Source organism: Tarenaya hassleriana, unplaced genomic scaffold (genome assembly GCF_000463585.1).
Source record: "Tarenaya hassleriana unplaced genomic scaffold, ASM46358v1 Cleome772, whole genome shotgun sequence".
NCBI lineage: Eukaryota > Viridiplantae > Streptophyta > Magnoliopsida > Brassicales > Cleomaceae > Tarenaya > Tarenaya hassleriana.
The window spans coordinates 921-14377 of record NW_010970232.1 but is presented as its reverse complement, the minus strand read 5'-3'; the positions used below and the strand labels follow the sequence as shown (position 1 = coordinate 14377).

General features: G+C 43.3%; 3 protein-coding genes across 3 annotated transcripts; all 3 read right to left on the bottom strand.

Annotated features, from left to right (window-relative positions):
- Positions 1–1139: 1139 nt before the first annotated feature.
- LOC104801906 lies at positions 1140–6098 on the bottom strand (the record flags this gene model as incomplete). The annotated part of the gene is made up of 2 exons (XM_010525286.2): positions 3775–6098; positions 1140–2991 (listed from the first exon to the last, which is right to left on the bottom strand). Coding segments are annotated over exons 1-2 (4176 nt in total), but the record flags the coding sequence as incomplete, so codon positions are not given.
- An 11-nt stretch (positions 6099–6109) lies between these two features.
- LOC109116178 lies at positions 6110–11072 on the bottom strand (the record flags this gene model as incomplete). Its single annotated transcript, XM_019201119.1, has 1 exon — positions 6110–11072. A coding segment is annotated over exon 1 (4944 nt), but the record flags the coding sequence as incomplete, so codon positions are not given.
- Positions 11073–11095: 23 nt separating this feature from the next.
- On the bottom strand, positions 11096–13224 carry LOC104801904. Its single transcript, XM_019201118.1, has 2 exons — positions 11189–13224; positions 11096–11105 (listed from the first exon to the last, which is right to left on the bottom strand). The coding sequence occupies exons 1-2, from the start codon at positions 13222–13224 to the stop codon at positions 11096–11098; spliced, it is 2046 nt and encodes a 681-aa protein (XP_019056663.1).
- Between the last annotated feature and the right edge of the window lie 233 nt (positions 13225–13457).

The window sequence follows — 13457 nt, the reverse complement described above, 5'->3', positions numbered from 1 at the left end:
TTGGTGTATGCCAAGTGTTTATTTTGAAGATGGCTGAATCGGGAAGATATGTGGAATGGAACGCAGTAATTTTTTTTTTTATCTTTTTTTTTTTTCATTCGGTGTGCCAAGAATATATAAAATCTCTTTTTTTTTTCTTCTCTTTTTTTTTGTTGTTTTGTTTTTCAGTTTTCTCTTTTTTTTTTTTTCAGAACTTGGCTTTTCTTTTCCTTTTTCCATTTGTATATGTAAGCAAATAGTATGAGGTTTATAAGGAAAAATCATGTTTTTGGGAATGGACCGAGTTTTACCTTTCGCAACGTGATGATTGTCGCCACCCCCGCACTACTCGCTCGGTTGCCTACTCGTCCTCAAGAATGAGAGTGGAATAAAAAGGTGGGAGCAACGAGTAGGTCTTGCGGGCCTCATATTCCCTTGAATGAGGAACAGTTCTTAAAGGAAGCGCTAATACTTGGTTCGATATCTTGTCTTTGAAATCTAATGCAATTTATTTCCGATAATCAAGACCAAAAATCCAATGAAGGTTAGTCATCGATTCGATTTAACCGACAATTTACCCAATCGTCTAAAACATGTAAAGACTGGCTTATATGAAGTTTAAGTTCAAAAGCATTTGAGTCATATTTATTAATTCCCAAACATATGCAGAAACGAGAGAAAAAACAAATATTCCTAGTTTTTTTTTTTTTCAACAAGACATATGTATGCAATGCAAAACATGAGACACAATAAAACCAATAGCGATCATTAGAGCGTCCCCCAGACTTGAATTATGCATCGTCCCGATGTTAAATACTCGTCCGAAAAAAACATAACCATGGAATTCACAAGAGTTTAGGGTTCAAAATATACCTCGTGATATCGCACTGTACCTTACCGTATGTGGTAGACCAGGTTATATAATGATCGCATGACTCTTTTTTTTTTTGTTTTTTTTTTGTTTTTGTTTTTTTTTTTAAAATTTCGTTCATTCTTGACTACAGTTGTTCCCCCTTTCTTTGGAACTACCTGAACAGGACTAACCCACTCACTATCAGAGATAGGGTGTTAACGACGCGAAATGGTCCGGACCATCGTGATTTTAGCTTCCCTGGAAAAAGCTTTAATCGTGAGTTAAATAACAAGACCGAATCATTTACCTTGAAAGTTCTGTGGAGGATTCGACGGTCATGCCATTTTTTTGCTCTTTCCTTGTAAATTTTTGCATTCTCGTATACGTCTAAACGTATCTCGTCAAGATGATGAAGTTGTAGAAGTCTCTTCTCTGTAGCACTCTTCAAGTCAAAGTTCAGCTCCTTTATGGCCCAATACGCTTTGTACTCCAACTCCACAGGTAAATGACAGGCTTTTCCATACACCATTTGAAATGGTGTCATCCCGATAGGAGTCTTGTAAGCCGTTCGGTAAGCCCATAATGCATCATCAAGCTTCAAGGACCAATCTTTTCTTGATTTTGAAGTGGTTTTCTCCAGAATGGCCTTGATTTCTCGGTTGGACACTTCAACTTGTCCGCTCGTCTGAGGGTGATAGGGTGTAGCAACCCTATGTTTGACTCCATATTTTCGCAAAAGTGCTTCAAAGGCTCGATTCACAAAGTGTGAGCCTCCGTCACTTATCACCACCCGTGGAATTCCAAAACGTGGGAAAATCGTTTTCTTGAATAACTTGATCACTATCTTGGAATCACATGTAGGACTAGCGATAGCCTCCACCCATTTTGTCACATAGTCGACAGCAACAAGTATGTATTGATTTCCACAGGATGATGGGAATGGTCCCATAAAATCGATGCCCCATACATCGAATGGTTCGACTTCAAGGATGTATCTTTGTGGCATTTCATGTCGTCTTCCAATGTTTCCCGTCCTTTGGCATGTGTCACACGAGGAAACAAATTTATGAACATCCTTGAACAGCGTCGGCCAATAAAATCCTGCATGTAATATCTTGGTCGCCGTTTTAGAGGTTCCGAAATGGCCGGCATAATCTGATGAATGACAGTGCCTGATTACGTCAAGGATTTCGTCTTCGGGGATGCATCGTCGGAATAGACCATCTACTCCACGTCGAAAGAGGAATGGTTCTTCCCAGAAATAATGACGAACATCATTCAGAAATCTTTTTCTTCTATTGTAATCCAACTCTGGGGGTAAAATTCCGCATGCGAGATAGTTGACGTAGTCAGCATACCATGGTGCATCATTTCTGTTCTCAAGAGACATGACATGGTCGTCTGGAAATGAATCATCAATAGGTATGTCCTCCTTGAACTCAAGACGTGAGAGGTGATCCGCTACACCATTTTCTGCTCCTCTCCTATCACGAATCTCGAGATCAAACTCTTGGAGCAATAGGATCCATCGTATCAACCGTGGCTTTGCATCTTTCTTGGAGAGAAGATACCGTAGAGCAGCATGATCGGTATAAACAATCACCTTTGATCCAACCAAATATGATCGAAACTTCTCAAATGCGAAAACTATTGCAAGTAATTCTTTCTCTGTGGTGGCGTAGTTGATTTGTGCGTCATCTAGGGTTCGACTTGCATAGTATATCGCATGAAGTTTCTTGTCTTTTCTTTGACCTAGGACTGCTCCAACGGCATAGTCACTTGCGTCGCACATCAGCTCGAAAGGCTTTCCCCAGGCAGGGTGTTGAATGATCGGTGGAGAGATCAATGACTTCTTCAGAGTCTCAAACGCCTCATGACATTGCTTTGTAAAGACAAATTGAACATCCTTCCCCAATAGCTCCGTCAAAGGTTTTGAAATTTTGGAAAAGTCTTTGATGAAACGTCGGTAGAATCCTGCATGTCCTAGGAAGCTTCGGATGCCTTTGACATTGGTTGGGGGTATCATTTGCTCAATCACCTCGATTTTAGCCCGATCAACCTCGATTCCTTTTTCAGAAATTTTGTGTCCCAGAACGATTCCTTCTTGCACCATGAAGTGACATTTTTCCCAATTCAGAACCAAGTTTACCTGTTCACACCTGTCTAAGACTCGAGCAAGATTCATTAAACACACATCAAAGGAGGAACCATAGAAAGAGAAATCGTCCATGAATACCTCCATGATGTCCTCAATAAACTCAGAGAATATAGACATCATGCATCGTTGAAATGTGGTTGGTGCGTTACATAAACCAAAAGGCATACGCCTATAGGCAAATGTTCCGTAGGGACAAGTGAATGTGGTTTTCTCTTGGTCTGAAGGATGGATAGGAATTTGAAAGAAACCTGAGTAGCCATCTAGAAAGCAAAAGTATTTGTGTTTTGCTAATCTTTCTAGCATTTGGTCAATGAAGGGCAAGGGGAAATGGTCTTTCCGCGTGGCTTTGTTAAGTTTTCTGTAATCAATGCACATTCGCCAACCATTTACAATCCTAGTCGGGATAAGTTCATTTCGTTCATTCTTGACTACAGTTGTTCCCCCTTTCTTTGGAACTACCTGAACAGGACTAACCCACTCACTATCAGAGATAGGGTAGATTATTCCAGCATCGAGTAGTTTCAAGATTTCTTTCTTAACCACTTCTTTCATATTCGGGTTTAAACGTCTTTGGTGCTCAATTGAGGGTTTATATCCATCCTCCATCAAAATTCTATGCATGCAAATGGATGGGTGTATGCCTTTCATATCATCTAATGAATACCCTATCGCCTTTCTGTGATTGTGATTTCTAAGTGTATCTAACAACTTAGAGGTGTGCAGTTCATTCAATGAGGCATTAATGATGACAGGGTATGAAGAATTAGGTCCAAGAAATTCATACCTCAGTCCTGGTGGCAACGGCTTCAACTCCACCTTTGGTGCAACCTTAGGATCCCATTCATCGGCGATGTCGTTTTTGGTTTTTGTGGTTGCTTCTTCAACAAGGCAAACATCATGGAGCTCTGGTGGGGTTGATTCGTCATGGTACCGCAATTTGGAATTCTTGTTAGGTACAATCTCATCGTGTTGTGGTGATTCGATGTCGTCGACTTCATTGTGTATGGGGCAAGGCGTCTCCATAGAGCATATTGTAGCTTCTTCGTCAAGGATTTCGGAGTATACGTTCACCTCTTCTTGATCTACGCATGTCTCTACTTTGCTTGCCATGAGGGTCACTTCTAGGGGATCAACGTCGCGTAATTCTTCCAATATCTCGTCTGCCAATTGTTCAAGGACGTCGATGTAACAACACGTATCATCCACGGAGGGTTGTTTGAGCGATTGAGCGAGCTTGAACTCTACTTTTTCTTCTCCTATTGACAATGTCAAATGACCCTCTTTTACGTTGATAACTGCTCCAGCAGTGGCCAAGAATGGGCGTCCGAGTATGATTGGAATATTTGAGTCTTCATCCATTTCCATGACCACAAAATCGACAGGGACATAAAAATTCCCGACCTTAAGTGGGACATCTTCAAGAATCCCAATGGGATATTTGATTGAGCGATCTGCCAGTTGTAGAGTCATCCTCGTCGGTTTGAGTTCTCCAATGTTGAGCATTTTGCATATTGACAGAGGCATAAGGCTCACGCTAGCTCCAAGATCACATAATGCCTTTTTAATTGAGACATTACCTAGGGTGCAAGGGATCGAGAAGCTTCCAGGATCTTTCATCTTTTGGGGTAGCTCATGCTTCAGAATTGCGCTACATTCAGAGTTTAGCGCGATGGTCTCTTCTTGAATCGTCCTTTTCTTCGATAATATATCTTTTAAGAATTTTGCATAGGATGGCATCTTGAGGATAACTTCAGTGAAAGGCAAGTTTACCTCCATTTTCTTCAGCATATCAGCAAACTTTGCGAATTGACTGTCATCGTCACGTTTTCTCAACCTTTGAGGGAAAGGCACGTGTGGCTTGTATGGTGATGGTAGAATGTATGACTTCTCTTGTATGTCTTCTTTTGCCACCTTGATGTCAGGGTCGGAATCGACAACATCGTCTTTACCTCCGTCTTTATTGATTTGTTTCTCCTTGGATTTAATATCTTCAAGTTTTCTCCCGCTTCTTAGCTCAACAACATTACAATGCTCCCGAGGGTTAGGCTCAGGTCTTCCAGGAAGTGTTCCCATGGGCCTTGATGAAGATGACGCCATTTGGGCAACTTGATTGTCTAGGAGCTTCAGATGTGTGTTGATTCCCTCGACTTGTTTGCGGATATCGTCTTGATCATTCTTCATCCCTCGAATCTCGTTGTTTGTTTGTCTAATATCAGCAGACAGTTGTTTCTGCATGCTTAGGAGCAATTCCTTAAGCTCATCTTTGGGTTGCGGCTGCGGTGCAAGTACGGGTTGCGCTACTTGTGGTTGATAGCGTTGCTCGTATGGTTGAAAATGTTGGGGTCTTTGGAGTATTCTTGGGGCTTGGGGTTGATTGGCCAGATTTTCTGTGTTTCCGGTGTTTTTGTAAGAAAAGTTTGGGTGATTACGCCAACCTGGATTGTATGTATTTGAGTAGGGGTTGTTCGCCACATAGTTGACATTCTCGACCTCTTGTTCTTGGGTCTGCATGGTGTAATTGTAGCTTGAGTCTTGTGGAATTGATGTCACCGCATTTGAATTCTCCAATAGAACTGTGAGTTTGGCGACTTGTGCTCGTAGGGATTGGACTTCACTTGACTCACCCTTAGACTTTATGTTTCCCCTTCGGTCGTACTCATCCATGTCATCGCCCCGATCTCTCGCCATTTCTTCAATTAATTCCTCGAGATGCTCAAAAGTGAGGTTGCGGATAGAACCTCCAGCAGCGGCATTTATCCAACGTCTTATGTCTTTCCTTAACCCTTCAACGAAGGTTGAGATTAGGTGCCTTCGATCCATGCCATGATGTGGGCACGCTCGTTGGTAACCTTTGAACCTTTGCCAAGCGTCGTAAAGACTTTCGCCGTTCTCTTGAACAAAATTATTTATTTTCACCTTGAAATTTGCCGTCTTGTGAGGCGGAAAGTACTCCTCCAAGAACTTGTGCTCCATTTGTTCCCATGTATGGATGGAATCAGGTTTTAAGTTGAATAACCATTGTTCCGCTTTATCGCCCAGGGAGTATGGGAACGCCCATAAAAAGATTGCCTCTTCAGATACGCCTTCGACAATCATTGATTTGCACATTTTCTTGAAATAGGGTAGATTATTCCAGCATCGAGTAGTTTCAAGATTTCTTTCTTAACCACTTCTTTCATATTCGGGTTTAAACGTCTTTGGTGCTCAATTGAGGGTTTATATCCATCCTCCATCAAAATTCTATGCATGCAAATGGATGGGTGTATGCCTTTCATATCATCTAATGAATACCCTATCGCCTTTCTGTGATTTCTAAGTGTATCTAACAACTTAGAGGTGTGCAGTTCATTCAATGAGGCATTAATGATGACAGGGTATGAAGAATTAGGTCCAAGAAATTCATACCTCAGTCCTGGTGGCAACGGCTTCAACTCCACCTTTGGTGCAACCTTAGGATCCCATTCATCGGCGATGTCGTTTTTGGTTTTTGTGGTTGCTTCTTCAACAAGGCAAACATCATGGAGCTCTGGTGAGGTTGATTCGTCATGGTACCGCAATTTGGAATTCTTGTTAGGTACAATCTCATCGTGTTGTGGTGATTCGATGTCGTCGACTTCATTGTGTATGGGGCAAGGCGTCTCCATAGAGCATATTGTAGCTTCTTCGTCAAGGATTTCGGAGTATACGTTCACCTCTTCTTGATCTACGCATGTCTCTACTTTGCTTGCCATGAGGGCCACTTCTAGGGGATCAACCTCGCGTAATTCTTCCAATATCTCGTCTGCCAATTGTTCAAGGACGTCGATGTAACAACACGTATCATCCACGGAGGGTTGTTTGAGCGATTGAGCGAGCTTGAACTCTACTTTTTCTTCTCCTATTGACAATGTCAAATGACCCTCTTTTACGTTGATAACTGCTCCAGCAGTGGCCAAGAATGGGCGTCCGAGTATGATTGGAATATTTGAGTCTTCATCCATTTCCATGACCACAAAATCGACAGGGACATAAAAATTCCCGACCTTAAGTGGGACATCTTCAAGAATCCCAATGGGATATTTGATTGAGCGATCTGCCAGTTGTAGAGTCATCCTCGTCGGTTTGAGTTCTCCAATGTTGAGCATTTTGCATATTGACAGAGGCATAAGGCTCACGCTAGCTCCAAGATCACATAATGCCTTTTTAATTGAGACATTACCTAGGGTGCAAGGGATCGAGAAGCTTCCAGGATCTTTCATCTTTTGGGGTAGCTCATGCTTCAGAATTGCGCTACATTCAGAGTTTAGCGCGATGGTCTCTTCTTGAATCGTCCTTTTCTTCGATAATATATCTTTTAAGAATTTTGCATAGGATGGCATCTTGAGGATAACTTCAGTGAAAGGCAAGTTTACCTCCATTTTCTTCAGCATATCAGCAAACTTTGCGAATTGACTGTCATCGTCACGTTTTCTCAACCTTTGAGGGAAAGGCACGTGTGGCTTGTATGGTGATGGTAGAATGTATGACTTCTCTTGTATGTCTTCTTTTGCCACCTTGATGTCAGGGTCGGAATCGACAACATCGTCTTTACCTCCGTCTTTATTGATTTGTTTCTCCTTGGATTTAATATCTTCAAGTTTTCTCCCGCTTCTTAGCTCAACAACATTACAATGCTCCCGAGGGTTAGGCTCAGGTCTTCCAGGAAGTGTTCCCATGGGCCTTGATGAAGATGACGCCATTTGGGCAACTTGATTGTCTAGGAGCTTCAGATGTGTGTTGATTCCCTCGACTTGTTTGCGGATATCGTCTTGATCATTCTTCATCCCTCGAATCTCGTTGTTTGTTTGTCTAATATCAGCAGACAGTTGTTTCTGCATGCTTAGGAGCAATTCCTTAAGCTCATCTTTGGGTTGCGGCTGCGGTGCAAGTACGGGTTGCGCTACTTGTGGTTGATAGCGTTGCTCGTATGGTTGAAAATGTTGGGGTCTTTGGAGTATTCTTGGGGCTTGGGGTTGATTGGCCAGATTTTCTGTGTTTCCGGTGTTTTTGTAAGAAAAGTTTGGGTGATTACGCCAACCTGGATTGTATGTATTTGAGTAGGGGTTGTTCGCCACATAGTTGACATTCTCGACCTCTTGTTCTTGGGTCTGCATGGTGTAATTGTAGCTTGAGTCTTGTGGAATTGATGTCACCGCATTTGAATTCTCCAATAGAACTGTGAGTTTGGCGACTTGTGCTCGTAGGGATTGGACTTCACTTGACTCACCCTTAGACTTTATGTTTCCCCTTCGGTCGTACTCATCCATGTCATCGCCCCGATCTCTCGCCATTTCTTCAATTAATTCCTCGAGATGCTCAAAAGTGAGGTTGCGGATAGAACCTCCAGCAGCGGCATTTATCCAACGTCTTATGTCTTTCCTTAACCCTTCAACGAAGGTTGAGATTAGGTGCCTTCGATCCATGCCATGATGTGGGCACGCTCGTTGGTAACCTTTGAACCTTTGCCAAGCGTCGTAAAGACTTTCGCCGTTCTCTTGAACAAAATTATTTATTTTCACCTTGAAATTTGCCGTCTTGTGAGGCGGAAAGTACTCCTCCAAGAACTTGTGCTCCATTTGTTCCCATGTATGGATGGAATCAGGTTTTAAGTTGAATAACCATTGTTCCGCTTTATCGCCCAGGGAGTATGGGAACGCCCATAAAAAGATTGCCTCTTCAGATACGCCTTCGACAATCATTGATTTGCACATTTTCTTGAATGTTGCGAGGTGAACATTGGGATCTTCATGAGGCCATCCTCCGAAAGTTTTGCTTGCGAGCATTTGAATAAATGCTGGTTTGAGCTCAAAGTTTGTTCGATTGATCGGTGGCCTTCGGATGCATGACAGGAATTCTGTGGGTTTGGGTGAGTTGTAGTCACCGTACGTCTCGGCTCGTGGCTCCCGTCGTAAGGCTGGTTCTGGTGCTTGAGGGGGTGGTGGAAGTCGTGGTGGTTGATTATTGACGCCCACCATTTTTGTTTGTCTTCTTCGAGTGATATCGTTCACCTCTTCTTGATCTACGCATGTCTCTACTTTGCTTGCCATGAGGGCCACTTCTAGGGGATCAACCTCGCGTAATTCTTCCAATATCTCGTCTGCCAATTGTTCAAGGACGTCGATGTAACAACACGTATCATCCACGGAGGGTTGTTTGAGCGATTGAGCGAGCTTGAACTCTACTTTTTCTTCTCCTATTGACAATGTCAAATGACCCTCTTTTACGTTGATAACTGCTCCAGCAGTGGCCAAGAATGGGCGTCCGAGTATGATTGGAATATTTGAGTCTTCATCCATTTCCATGACCACAAAATCGACAGGGACATAAAAATTCCCGACCTTAAGTGGGACATCTTCAAGAATCCCAATGGGATATTTGATTGAGCGATCTGCCAGTTGTAGAGTCATCCTCGTCGGTTTGAGTTCTCCAATGTTGAGCATTTTGCATATTGACAGAGGCATAAGGCTCACGCTAGCTCCAAGATCACATAATGCCTTTTTAATTGAGACATTACCTAGGGTGCAAGGGATCGAGAAGCTTCCAGGATCTTTCATCTTTTGGGGTAGCTCATGCTTCAGAATTGCGCTACATTCAGAGTTTAGCGCGATGGTCTCTTCTTGAATCGTCCTTTTCTTCGATAATATATCTTTTAAGAATTTTGCATAGGATGGCATCTTGAGGATAACTTCAGTGAAAGGCAAGTTTACCTCCATTTTCTTCAGCATATCAGCAAACTTTGCGAATTGACTGTCATCGTCACGTTTTCTCAACCTTTGAGGGAAAGGCACGTGTGGCTTGTATGGTGATGGTAGAATGTATGACTTCTCTTGTATGTCTTCTTTTGCCACCTTGATGTCAGGGTCGGAATCGACAACATCGTCTTTACCTCCGTCTTTATTGATTTGTTTCTCCTTGGATTTAATATCTTCAAGTTTTCTCCCGCTTCTTAGCTCAACAACATTACAATGCTCCCGAGGGTTAGGCTCAGGTCTTCCAGGAAGTGTTCCCATGGGCCTTGATGAAGATGACGCCATTTGGGCAACTTGATTGTCTAGGAGCTTCAGATGTGTGTTGATTCCCTCGACTTGTTTGCGGATATCGTCTTGATCATTCTTCATCCCTCGAATCTCGTTGTTTGTTTGTCTAATATCAGCAGACAGTTGTTTCTGCATGCTTAGGAGCAATTCCTTAAGCTCATCTTTGGGTTGCGGCTGCGGTGCAAGTACGGGTTGCGCTACTTGTGGTTGATAGCGTTGCTCGTATGGTTGAAAATGTTGGGGTCTTTGGAGTATTCTTGGGGCTTGGGGTTGATTGGCCAGATTTTCTGTGTTTCCGGTGTTTTTGTAAGAAAAGTTTGGGTGATTACGCCAACCTGGATTGTATGTATTTGAGTAGGGGTTGTTCGCCACATAGTTGACATTCTCGACCTCTTGTTCTTGGGTCTGCATGGTGTAATTGTAGCTTGAGTCTTGTGGAATTGATGTCACCGCATTTGAATTCTCCAATAGAACTGTGAGTTTGGCGACTTGTGCTCGTAGGGATTGGACTTCACTTGACTCACCCTTAGACTTTATGTTTCCCCTTCGGTCGTACTCATCCATGTCATCGCCCCGATCTCTCGCCATTTCTTCAATTAATTCCTCGAGATGCTCAAAAGTGAGGTTGCGGATAGAACCTCCAGCAGCGGCATTTATCCAACGTCTTATGTCTTTCCTTAACCCTTCAACCAAGGTTGAGATTAGGTGCCTTCGATCCATGCCATGATGTGGGCACGCTCGTTGGTAACCTTTGAACCTTTGCCAAGCGTCGTAAAGACTTTCGCCGTTCTCTTGAACAAAATTATTTATTTTCACCTTGAAATTTGCCGTCTTGTGAGGCGGAAAGTACTCCTCCAAGAACTTGTGCTCCATTTGTTCCCATGTATGGATGGAATCAGGTTTTAAGTTGAATAACCATTGTTCCGCTTTATCGCCCAGGGAGTATGGGAACGCCCATAAAAAGATTGCCTCTTCAGATACGCCTTCGACAATCATTGATTTGCACATTTTCTTGAATGTTGCGAGGTGAACATCGCCTTTCTGTGATTTCTAAGTGTATCTAACAACTTAGAGGTGTGCAGTTCATTCAATGAGGCATTAATGATGACAGGGTATGAAGAATTAGGTCCAAGAAATTCATACCTCAGTCCTGGTGGCAACGGCTTCAACTCCACCTTTGGTGCAACCTTAGGATCCCATTCATCGGCGATGTCGTTTTTGGTTTTTGTGGTTGCTTCTTCAACAAGGCAAACATCATGGAGCTCTGGTGAGGTTGATTCGTCATGGTACCGCAATTTGGAATTCTTGTTAGGTACAATCTCATCGTGTTGTGGTGATTCGATGTCGTCGACTTCATTGTGTATGGGGCAAGGCGTCTCCATAGAGCATATTGTAGCTTCTTCGTCAAGGATTTCGGAGTATACGTTCACCTCTTCTTGATCTACGCATGTCTCTACTTTGCTTGCCATGAGGGCCACTTCTAGGGGATCAACCTCGCGTAATTCTTCCAATATCTCGTCTGCCAATTGTTCAAGGACGTCGATGTAACAACACGTATCATCCACGGAGGGTTGTTTGAGCGATTGAGCGAGCTTGAACTCTACTTTTTCTTCTCCTATTGACAATGTCAAATGACCCTCTTTTACGTTGATAACTGCTCCAGCAGTGGCCAAGAATGGGCGTCCGAGTATGATTGGAATATTTGAGTCTTCATCCATTTCCATGACCACAAAATCGACAGGGACATAAAAATTCCCGACCTTAAGTGGGACATCTTCAAGAATCCCAATGGGATATTTGATTGAGCGATCTGCCAGTTGTAGAGTCATCCTCGTCGGTTTGAGTTCTCCAATGTTGAGCATTTTGCATATTGACAGAGGCATAAGGCTCACGCTAGCTCCAAGATCACATAATGCCTTTTTAATTGAGACATTACCTAGGGTGCAAGGGATCGAGAAGCTTCCAGGATCTTTCATCTTTTGGGGTAGCTCATGCTTCAGAATTGCGCTACATTCAGAGTTTAGCGCGATGGTCTCTTCTTGAATCGTCCTTTTCTTCGATAATATATCTTTTAAGAATTTTGCATAGGATGGCATCTTGAGGATAACTTCAGTGAAAGGCAAGTTTACCTCCATTTTCTTCAGCATATCAGCAAACTTTGCGAATTGACTGTCATCGTCACGTTTTCTCAACCTTTGAGGGAAAGGCACGTGTGGCTTGTATGGTGATGGTAGAATGTATGACTTCTCTTGTATGTCTTCTTTTGCCACCTTGATGTCAGGGTCGGAATCGACAACATCGTCTTTACCTCCGTCTTTATTGATTTGTTTCTCCTTGGATTTAATATCTTCAAGTTTTCTCCCGCTTCTTAGCTCAACAACATTACAATGCTCCCGAGGGTTAGGCTCAGGTCTTCCAGGAAGTGTTCCCATGGGCCTTGATGAAGATGACGCCATTTGGGCAACTTGATTGTCTAGGAGCTTCAGATGTGTGTTGATTCCCTCGACTTGTTTGCGGATATCGTCTTGATCATTCTTCATCCCTCGAATCTCGTTGTTTGTTTGTCTAATATCAGCAGACAGTTGTTTCTGCATGCTTAGGAGCAATTCCTTAAGCTCATCTTTGGGTTGCGGCTGCGGTGCAAGTACGGGTTGCGCTACTTGTGGTTGATAGCGTTGCTCGTATGGTTGAAAATGTTGGGGTCTTTGGAGTATTCTTGGGGCTTGGGGTTGATTGGCCAGATTTTCTGTGTTTCCGGTGTTTTTGTAAGAAAAGTTTGGGTGATTACGCCAACCTGGATTGTATGTATTTGAGTAGGGGTTGTTCGCCACATAGTTGACATTCTCGACCTCTTGTTCTTGGGTCTGCATGGTGTAATTGTAGCTTGAGTCTTGTGGAATTGATGTCACCGCATTTGAATTCTCCAATAGAACTGTGAGTTTGGCGACTTGTGCTCGTAGGGATTGGACTTCACTTGACTCACCCTTAGACTTTATGTTTCCCCTTCGGTCGTACTCATCCATGTCATCGCCCCGATCTCTCGCCATTTCTTCAATTAATTCCTCGAGATGCTCAAAAGTGAGGTTGCGGATAGAACCTCCAGCAGCGGCATTTATCCAACGTCTTATGTCTTTCCTTAACCCTTCAACGAAGGTTGAGATTAGGTGCCTTCGATCCATGCCATGATGTGGGCACGCTCGTTGGTAACCTTTGAACCTTTGCCAGCAGAGACTGGCAATACATTTACCCGTGACTCGGGATTGAGCGATTCTCCCGACGAGGTTGTGCGGAAAGACTCTGAAAGACCTGAGCTCGGGTCTGATGAGCTTTTCCGTGGCGGACGGCCGGCGAGAGGTTGTCAGTTGTGTACTGACTTCGCTCGACATAGTCGGTGGTGGCCTGGAGTAGGCAC